This window comes from Felis catus, chromosome D1 (assembly GCF_018350175.1).
Source record: "Felis catus isolate Fca126 chromosome D1, F.catus_Fca126_mat1.0, whole genome shotgun sequence".
In the NCBI taxonomy this organism is placed as follows: domain Eukaryota; kingdom Metazoa; phylum Chordata; class Mammalia; order Carnivora; family Felidae; genus Felis; species Felis catus.
In genome coordinates, this window is record NC_058377.1 from 81,336,807 (window position 1) to 81,347,008 (window position 10,202).

A 10,202-nucleotide genomic window follows, 5' to 3' on the forward strand; every position below is an offset into this window, starting at 1 on the left:
CCTTTTCATGTATCTGTTGATTTGTATATCTTCTTTGAAAAAATAATGTCTATTCAGTTTCTCTGCCCATTTTTTAAATCAGATTTTTTGTTTGCATTGAATTGTATGAGTTCTTTATATACTTTGGATATTAACCCCTCATCAGATATATGTTTTGTAAATATTTTCTCCCATTCTGTAGATTGCATGTTTGTTTTGTTGGTTAATTTTTACATATGGTGTAAGATAGGGGTTCAGTTTCATTCTTTTGCATGTGAATATCCAGTTTTTCCAACACCATCTATCAAAGAAACTATCCTTTTTCCATTATATATTTTGGCCCCTTTGTTGAAAAGTGCCCACATATACATGGGTTTATTTCTGGGTTCTGTATTCTGTTCCATTGATCTATGTGTCTGTTTTTATTCCAATACCGTAAGTTTTTATTACTATAGCTTTAAAATTAATATTATTTGAAACCAGGAGATATCATGTTTTCCATTTTGTCCTTCTTTCTCAAGATTGCTTTACCTACTTGAGGTTTTTCATGTTCCATACATATTTTAGGATTGCTTTTTATATTTCTGTGAAAGTACCATTGAACTTTCATAGAGATTGCATTGAATCTGTAGAAGTCTTTGTGTAGTATGGACATTTCCACAATATTAATTCTTCCAATTCATGAGCACAAAATATCTTTCTATTTATTTGCTCCTTTTTCAATTTCTTTCATCAACATCTTAGTTTTCAGTGTGTAGATCTCTCACCTCCTTAGTTAAATTTAACCCTAATTATTTTATTCTTTTTGGTGTCATTGTAAATGGGATTATTTTCTTAATTTCTCTTTTTGATAGTTTATTGCTAGCGTATAGAAATGCAGCTGATAAGTGTATATTGATTTTGTATTCTGCAACTTTATTGAATTCATTTATTAGTTCTAACAGGTTTTTTTGGTAGAGTTCTCAGGGTTTTAGAAAAATACTCTTTTAATATGAATGGATGAAGACATAAAATGATTCTCAGATGGTTAGCTATTGTTCAGATTGGTTCTATGGAGAATATATTCGCAAATTTTTACCATGTGTTGTAGACTCTGTCCTCTACCCCTGCAAAGCTGAAAATGAGCAAAACAATGAAAGGAATAGATTTGCTCTTGCTATTGATTTATGTACCAACAGAGTAAATTAGACTTCTTGTATATAAGTACCTTTAGAACAAGGAGTGCTTTAAAAGGCATTAGCAAACTCTTTTCTTCAGCGCTTTATGGTATTCTATTACTGCTATTCTGTCACACTATAATTAACATCTTGTCAGACTTTCTATTCTAAACCAAGATAAGCATCACTGAATATCTTGACTTTCAAAACTTCATGGGACTGAAATTTTCTATTCAAGGTGTCAGACATGGTTAAGTCGTGGGTGTTATGGCAGGTCAGGAGAGGGCACGGGGTTTTTATTTGGTGTTGCATTGTCTTAGTATTATTTTATGAAACTCTTTATTTTTTATTACAAGGTAACAAAATGTTAAGAAGCTGAAGATTGGGTTGGATTTATTGTGTTTCTACTGTCCATATTTATATAAATTAAGGTCATATTACCTGTTCTGTAGCTCATTGTAGAATTATGTAGCAATCAATTTGTGGATTATTTATTGTATATATATGTACATGTGTCTATTTATATGTGTTCATTGGCCTTACCTAACGAAATGTGGTCAGATTTTTGCTGGCAGAGTACATATCATAGGGATGTGAAAATGAACGAGCAGGCAGATAAAATAGTTTTTCAGGTCCAGAACAAAGAGCAGAAGCCCCAACTTTCTGGTCCCTTCTTTCCTCTTTGGTATTAGAACTTGCCAAGAAATTTATGTGGTTTTCAGTATCAGACCAGCCTTTCAAAAACAGTTGGGTAATACAGGACCTCTTGAACCCTCTCCTGACAACATCCTTAGCAATGAAGTTTCTATTTATCTAGTGCCTACGATATGCCGGGCACAGTATCAATATCCCTTATGTAATATCCCAGCTAGATATTATCTTCATCTAGAGATGAATACATAGATCCTCAGAGAGGTAAGTGACTCGGTCAGGAGAATGTATATAGTATGTGGTCAGCTAAATTTTAAACCTTTACTGGATTCTTTTTAATTGTGGCAAGACCACTTAACATTAGATTTATCCTGTTGACAAAATTTTAGGTGAGAATTACAGTATTATTAACTCTAGGCACAATGTTGTACAGCAGATCTCTGGAACTTATTCATCTTCTATAACTGAAACTTTATATCTGTTGAAGAGCAACTTCCCACTTCCTCCTCTCCTCCCCTCTGGCAACTATGATTCTGTTTTGTTTCTCTCAGTTTGACTGTTTTAAATACTTAAAATATGTGAAGTCATGGAGTATTTATCCTGTGCATGGCTTATTTCACTTAGCACAATGTCTTCCAGGTTCATCATTCATGTTGCTGCATATGTGGAATTTCCTTCTTTTTTTTAAGGCTGAATAATATTCTATTTTGTGTTTATACCACATTTTCTTTATCCATTCATCAGTGGACACTTGGGTTATTTTCGTATCTTGGCTATTGTGAATAATGCTGTAATGAACACAGGAGTGCAGATATCTCTTCTAGATCCTACTTTCAGTTCTTTTAGATATATACCCAGAAGTGGGATTGCTAGATTATATGGTAGTTCTAGATTTAATTTTTTGAGGAACCTCCATATTGTTTCCCATAGTGGCTGCACCATTCTACAGTCCCGCCAACAACATGCAAATGTTCCAAAACCTCCACATCTTTGCCAACACGTGTTATCTTTGTTTTGTTTTATTCTGTTTGGTAATAGCAATTCTAATATCTTGCGATTTGGTTTACTTTTCCCCAGTAATTATATCTAATTCTAAAATCCATGTTTTGCTCATGCTTCCATACTGCCTTCCCTTAAACATACTTTCACATTTTCACTTTCCTCAAAATGGACATCACCAAGCACCTTTTCTGTGCTTTGTCATCTTTATAGGATCACAGGAGGGCCCGGGAGCGGGTCCAGACATCCACCCCCAAAAGGACAAATTGCTAGCTTCTCCTGCTATCTTAAGTTGGTGGTAATTATTATTTCCTTCAAATCAGCACTTGGTGGTATGTCTGACAATAGATGTCAATAGAAAGCCACAATTCAAGTGGTGGTTTCTGTTATCAGGCTGCGCAGAAGATATGAAGAAACACTCATGCTGTGCACTCTCCCTCCCTCTAGTGGTTAACTAAACTCAAAGAAATTTGTGCTAGTATTAAATTCTTTATTTTAGGCTAAAATATATGTTGTCAAAAAAATTTTTTTTTTTATGTTACATACCGAGTTAAACATTGAACAACTTACCAAAAATGAATTTAATAATTCTGGAATTCAAAATAGTGTTCAGTCTGATGGTTTGGGATTCTAGACACGGTGTTTTGATAGATTTGTGCTTTTGTTTGACAATTTAGGAGATGGGAAATATGACGTGGTAAAAACTGCCTCTAATACTTTTTAGTATGGGATTTCAATGCAGGACACATTGTGTTATTCTTGAAACACAATGAATTTTAAATTGTAAGCAAAATTTCCTTCAAGGACTGTTTTAATTCTTCTTGTTCTTACAAATTAGTAGCATTACTAAGAGGAGGTATCATCTTTTTCTTTTGGTCTTTTAATATGTATGTTTTACCTGCTTTACTTCATATAGACATCCCAATTACTAGCAAGATGGTGTGTGTGAAAGTAGGAGAATTATAGTATTTTTTAGACCCATAACACTATCATCACCATTAATAAAAGTTTTATAAGAAAATTATTTATTTTATTTTTTATTTGCCTGATTTTTTTATTCAATTACAGTTAACATACAGTGTAATATTACGTTCAGGTGTACAATATAATGATTCAACAGTTCTGTGAGTTACTCCGTGCTCATCATCAGAAGTGAACTCAATCCCCTTCACGGGAAAGTCACTTTAAATATGCAATAAAAACATTTCTCTTTGAGATATGTTGTAGCTGATGGAGAACTTGACCTAGAATCACAAAAACCTAAATTAGGCTCCCTGAAGTACCTCTTTTTAGCTGTATGACCTCAAGCAAATTACTTAAATTAAACATCAGTTTACTCTCAGTTGTGGAGATAATTAACCATGGCAGGAGATTGCAGTGAGGACCAGACTTAATGGACATGAACCCACTTTTGCCCACTTTAAAGCATTGTATTAAGATATAGTATCATTACTTACTATTTATTCCCACTTTAGAGTGAGATTTTATAAATCCAGCATTTGAAATACATTGTTTTTTTGCTTCATTTGAGGGTGTATTTTTGAAAACAGTAAATTGTGCTGTAAACACTGCCAATTAAACCTTTATTAACAGTTGCATTTCCAGACTTACTGTCAAAAGCCTTTAAATTACCTTCAACATTTCCAGAGCAGATTTAATTAAAGACAATTTATTTAGAGGCTACTAAGTGGGAAAGGGCCACTTCTGACAGATAAACGCACAAAACATTTTAAAAATAGGTTGCTGTGAACTCAGGCTGAGAGGCTTTTGAGAAATTGTTACTGGTGCACTACTCCTATCACAAGTCATCTAAAATGTATGCTGAGATCTTTAAAAGGTAGTGGGCATAAAACTGAAGAGACAAGTATTATCAAGTTGTATTCTAATAGAAAACATAATAGGTTTCAGTAAATAAAGACTATGTCATGTCATCATGACTGTGTGTCAAGACACCACAAAAAAAAAAAGTCAACTCCCTCAAATTTCTACTGAATGTGATGCCCCTGTTGGCTGGAGGGCGAGTTATGAATTTGTGTGGATTTGTGTGAATTATGGGTGCTGTTCATCTTGGTGATTCTAAGGCGTGAGATGCAGGAGAAAGATTTGATTTCAGCTCAGCCACTTCCAAGCTGTGAGCTTCGCTGAAACTCCCTTGGGTGTTCCTTACAAGATTACCCTCAGTGCCATGAAATCATGTGTAACTATCTTTGTAACAAAGCCCACAAGTGTCTCACAAGTGTCAAATATGGCCTACTATCATTACCGTATCCAGGCAGAGACTTCTAAAACTGAAGAAGTCAACAAAAATGTCCGTATCACAAATATCCTAAAAATTTGAGTTGGAACCACTCTAAGTTCTTGCTTACCTGTCCACCACTCCCACTATCCGTGTCTTCTTTTCCTCTCTGCCTTGCTGCTTCCCACAGGACTAGCCAGAGGAGCTAAGCACCTTCTTAAACGTGGAGGTTCACGCTTTCTCTCTCTTCTTTGGTTTCCCAAGCCAAGAAATTTGCAAGGCCACTGAAGTCTTCATGTGCCCTCTCTGTGACAAGAACTGCTCACTGCAGAGACTCAATGAAAGCTGTATCTATGCCAAGGTGAGTGTGGACCCTTGCATTCTCCTTCCCGAGCTCTACTTTTTCTCAGAAGTAGGTAGGAAAAAGTGAAAACTTGAATAGATCATCATTCGGCAGCAATTATAAAATGAGTATATTTTTATTTGAATATTTTAGTCTTCCTTTGTTTTTATAACCGATTATTGTCATATGGACATAAACTTCCACTTGGAATGACATATAGATTCTTTTTAGGAGAAGATGATTATATCTCTTGCTAATGATTAAATTTCCATCATCCATGAATACTCATTACAACACTTTTAATTTTAGGGGTACCTGGGGCTCAGTCGACTGAATATCCAACTCTTGATTTCAGCTCAGGTCATGATCGCAGGGTTATGGGATCGAGCCCTGTACTTAAGATTCTCTCTGTCCCTCTGCCCCACTCCCCAGTTCATGCTCTCTCTTTCTCTAAATAAAAAATAAAAACAAACAAAAAACCCCAATACTTTAATTTTACAAAAGAAAGGAAACAACATACTAAAAATTCTCAAGTCGCTGCCTATTAGGATAACCTGAAGGCTCTTAAAACTTCTGAAGCCCAAGCCACACCCCAGAGTAATTAATTAAATCAGTATCGTTGGGTTTGGAACATAGACATCCATCTATTTTAAAACTTCCCAGATGATTCCCATGTGCATACAAGTTTGAGAAACTGAATTTTACAATGATTATTGTTTATATTTAAAAGTTTTGGGGCGCCTGGGTGGCCCCCACCCAGGCGGTTAAGCGTCCGACTTCAGCCAGGTCACAATCTCGCGGTCCATGAGTTCGAGCCCCGCGTCGGGCTCTGGGCTGATGGCTCGGAGCCTGGAGCCTGTTTCCGATTCTGTGTCTCCCTCTCTCTCTGCCCCTCCCCCGTTCATGCTCTGTCTCTCTCTGTCCCAAAAATAAATAAACGTTGAAAAAAAAAATGTAAAAAAATAAATAAATAAATAAAAGTTTTATTGAAGTATAATTAACATATAATAATATGTACACATCTAAAGTGTGTAAATTGACACATTTTGATGTTATATATACACCTGTGAAACCATCACCCCAAGAAAGATAATGGACATATAATCACTTCCAAAAGTTTTCCTCATGGCCTCTTGTAATCCCTGCCTCCCTCTCCTCCCCAGTTCCACCCCTGTGTCCAGGCAACCAACTGCTTTCTGTCTTTATAGAAAAGTTTGTATTTTCTAGAGACTCTATGTAAATGGAATCGTACAGTTTGTGGGGTTTTTTCTGGCTTCTTTCACACAGCATAGTTATTCTGAGATTCAACCATGTTGTAACATTTATCAGTAGATCTTTTCTTTTTATTGCTGAGGAGTATTGCATTACCCAGCTATGCCAGAATTTGTCTATCTGTTTATCTATTAATGGACCCGTGGGTTGTTTTGAATTACCATTTTACCTAAAGCTGCTCTGAACATTCATCTACAAATCTCCATATAGGCACTGTTATTTCTCTTGGGTAAAAACCTAGGACTAAAATGATTAGATTATATGATAGGTGGGTGTTTAACCTTCTAAGAAACTGCCAAAATGTTTTCCAAAGCATTTATACCATTTTACATTCCTATCCACAGTATATGAGGGTTCCAGTTTTCCATACAGTCACTAATCCCCAGAATGGCTAGTCTTTTTTATTCTAACTATTCTAATAGATGTGTAGAGGTATTATAATTTAGTTACTTGGAAATAATTTGGTCCTTTTGGGCCTTGCTTTTTTTTAAGTTTTATTTATTTTGAGAGAGAGAGAGGAGAGAGAGAGAGAGAGAGAGAGAGAGAGAGAGAGAGAGAGAGCCCGAGCAGGGGAGGGACAGAGAGAGAGGGAGACACAGAATCCCAAACAGGCTCTGTGCTGTCAGTGTAGAGCCCAATGCAGTTCTCCATCCCATGAACCCTGAAATCATGGGCTGAGCCAAAATCAAGAGTCAGATGCTCAACTAACTGAGCCACCCAGGTGCCCCAGGTCTTGCTTTTAAGATTTGTAAGGTAGGTTCATAGCAGTACTGTAACTAGCATGATTTTTTCCTTGCAATGAAAGCAAGATCTGGCCGTGTACTGTAGCAACTGCACTGCAAATAGAGGGTTTCCAGTCTGGCTGGTGGGAATGGGCTCACTAATAATCCTTTCAGGTGGTTCTTTCCTCAAGAGGTTTCCTCACGGACACGCTCACTGGGCACTGTCTGGGGTGCCCATGTTTACGTCCTACGAACTCTTTCCGTGCAGTAATCTGAGGCAGTTGTAATGCTCACCTCACGTGTTTCCTTCCTCCCAAGGATCATTGATGGCTCTTCCTGCCTAGTATCCACTGTCTTGAAATCTGTTGCTTACGTATTTTGTGCATTTTTTGTTGTTTCCAGAATGGGGATAAAATCAATCTCAGTTACTCCACCTTGTTCAAAGTAGAGGTCTCTATACAATGAAGTTTGATGAGGCAGAGTATAAAATCAGAAGTCACTCAATACCCTACTACAAGCCCAAACCTAGTAAAATTAGCTTCTGGATAGTTCATTGTGAATACAAGGCATAGGAAAATCTGTTTTGTTTATAGTTTAGTTTATAAAATTATACTTAGTTTTGAATTTGTTTAAGTGTTCCACAAAGATGTCTTGTTTTGGGAAGCATTTTCTCAATACGTTTTGCAAAAGCCACATATTAAAGTTATGAGATGTAGAGATACATGTCCTCCTAACCCATGCATTTCAAGGATATATGACAGCCTTAGGGACACCAACAAATCTATATATATTTTACTTCTACTTTTACGTGTACAGAGTTAATAAAACACACTAGCAGTATCTGAACACTAAAAATAAGAAACACCCCTAATGGCAGAGTGATAAAGCAAAGAAACTGTCAAAGGAAACACTAAATATAGGAGGCTTTTTGTCATTATGCAATATTAGTAGAAAAGAGTATGTATAGGGACAGGTATGACTAAGAAAGAATTCAGTTAATAACTATTTTAAGGAAGGTGGAAAAGTTACCTTGCAGAGGAGAATATTGTGTTCTGGAACAATGCAAGAAATAAACGCCACCAGGAAGAAATATTTAATATGTATTATATATGTTTCTCTGGCTAAGATAAAATGTAAGTACTTGTTTTATACATTAAAAATAAGAAATACTATTCTTTCATTGATGGAAATAATGTTCTTTTTTAAAAATGGTTTATAAACTTACACATCTAGAAGTTATTTGAAGGGAAGTGTCAGAAATAAAGGAACAGATGATTACCAAAAAACAGGACAGACAATCTAGGATCATCTGGCCACGTCTTTTGGAAACTTGCTAATTTCTTGTGGAGTCATTCACCACTTGTGACAAGTAACAGAAAATTAAATCCGTCATATTTTATTGAAAAGTATGCATGTGTACATGTAATTATTTTAATAATTTAAAGGACGTATTTCATGGAACAAAAATGGTCCCATCATATGATAAAAATTTTATTTAAGTACATTAACATTTTCTTTGATGATTATTTTCAATTTTAATCCTTAAAAATATGGTAATGAAGAAATTTTTGCAATTAAGTAATTCAGTGATGTTTGCACATTTATTTAAAAGCACCTAACACCACAATGTCATTCGCATTATGGTAGGATTTTTCGTTTAAGGTGCTATCATTGGATAGAAGAGTTCTGCATTGTTTTCTCATATAATTTTAAAAGTGCCTCAACCCTCGAGGTGAGCTTTGTTCATAATAGTTATTCGTTTCTGGGTTTTTTTTAACTTAATAAACTTTTACTCAATACCAAATATGAGCTCAGACCATATACTTATATTGAAGCTACAATAGAAAGAGGACAGAGTATTTTTTCTTTAAGAAACTTCATAGAAAAGTGGGTATGGGATCACATAAGACATTTGTTAAAAAGTAGATTCTTGGGCTCCAAGTCCTAAAATTCAGAATCGATTGGTCAAGATAAGGCTTAGAATTCTGCATGTTAACAAGCTCCTTAGTTGATTTCTAGGACCACATTTAACAAAGATATTGCCCTAAATAATAATGGATCAGGAATGGAGAGGAGGTTGGCTGTGGACTACTGATGTTTCCATGTTTGATGCAGCTTGTAATCAGGTGCAGTGGACATAGGCAGTTACACAGATTTTGCCCTATCTGAGAATGAAGGACTGAGGAAGTGAGAGAGGCATGAACTCCAGCCTAAATTCCAACTGCTTTCTCCTCTTTGCACATAATAGCCTGGTCTGCAAGGTTGAATCTGCCCAAGAAGTGCCTGTTCTCCTTGGCCCACAGGGGCTTTAATGGAGTATCAGTGGCAGTTTCCACATGCTTATGCTCCTCTGAACCCATCAAATAATTTTAGAGACAGACCCAGCAACTACAGTAGAAGAGGAATAGTCTGTAAGCTTCCAACCTAGTAAGAAATTTACCTTTGAACAATACCTACATTTATTGGTTTCTAGCCACACTCAACTCTCCAAGAGAAATCAGATGTCAAAGATAATGGAGAATTTGTGCTTCAACACAGTTTTGTTTGAGGTTCAGTTTGCTTCTGTCTTTATATATTATTCCTATTCACATCAATGATGTTGAATAAAATGCTTGTCCATAGGTCCCCCTGTGCATAAAGAGGAGCTGTTTTTTCTCATAAAATAAGTCATTGCAAACATACACTTGTAGATAAGACAAGCTTCCTTTTGCTTTTGGAAAAGTCTATTCTGTTTTGGGAATTTTTTTTGAGATTTCATCTGGAACTTTCTTTTATAGGGCAAGCGACCCTTTCCTATTGAGCAGAATGCCTCTTTCCCCCTTTATTCTCCTGCCAATCATCCG

At 35.9% G+C, this 10,202-nt stretch overlaps 1 protein-coding gene across 3 annotated transcripts in view; it reads left to right on the forward strand.

The window, feature by feature from the left end:
- ANO3 (anoctamin 3) overlaps positions 1-10,202 on the forward strand; it is a 426,276-nt gene that overhangs the window by 335,818 nt on the left and 80,256 nt on the right. For all 3 annotated transcript variants that reach the window (XM_023239658.2, XM_023239659.2, XM_019812199.3), the window contains one exon: positions 5,287-5,383. In XM_023239658.2, coding sequence (XP_023095426.1) covers positions 5,287-5,383 — 97 coding nt within the window. The remainder of the gene's footprint in view (positions 1-5,286; positions 5,384-10,202) is intronic.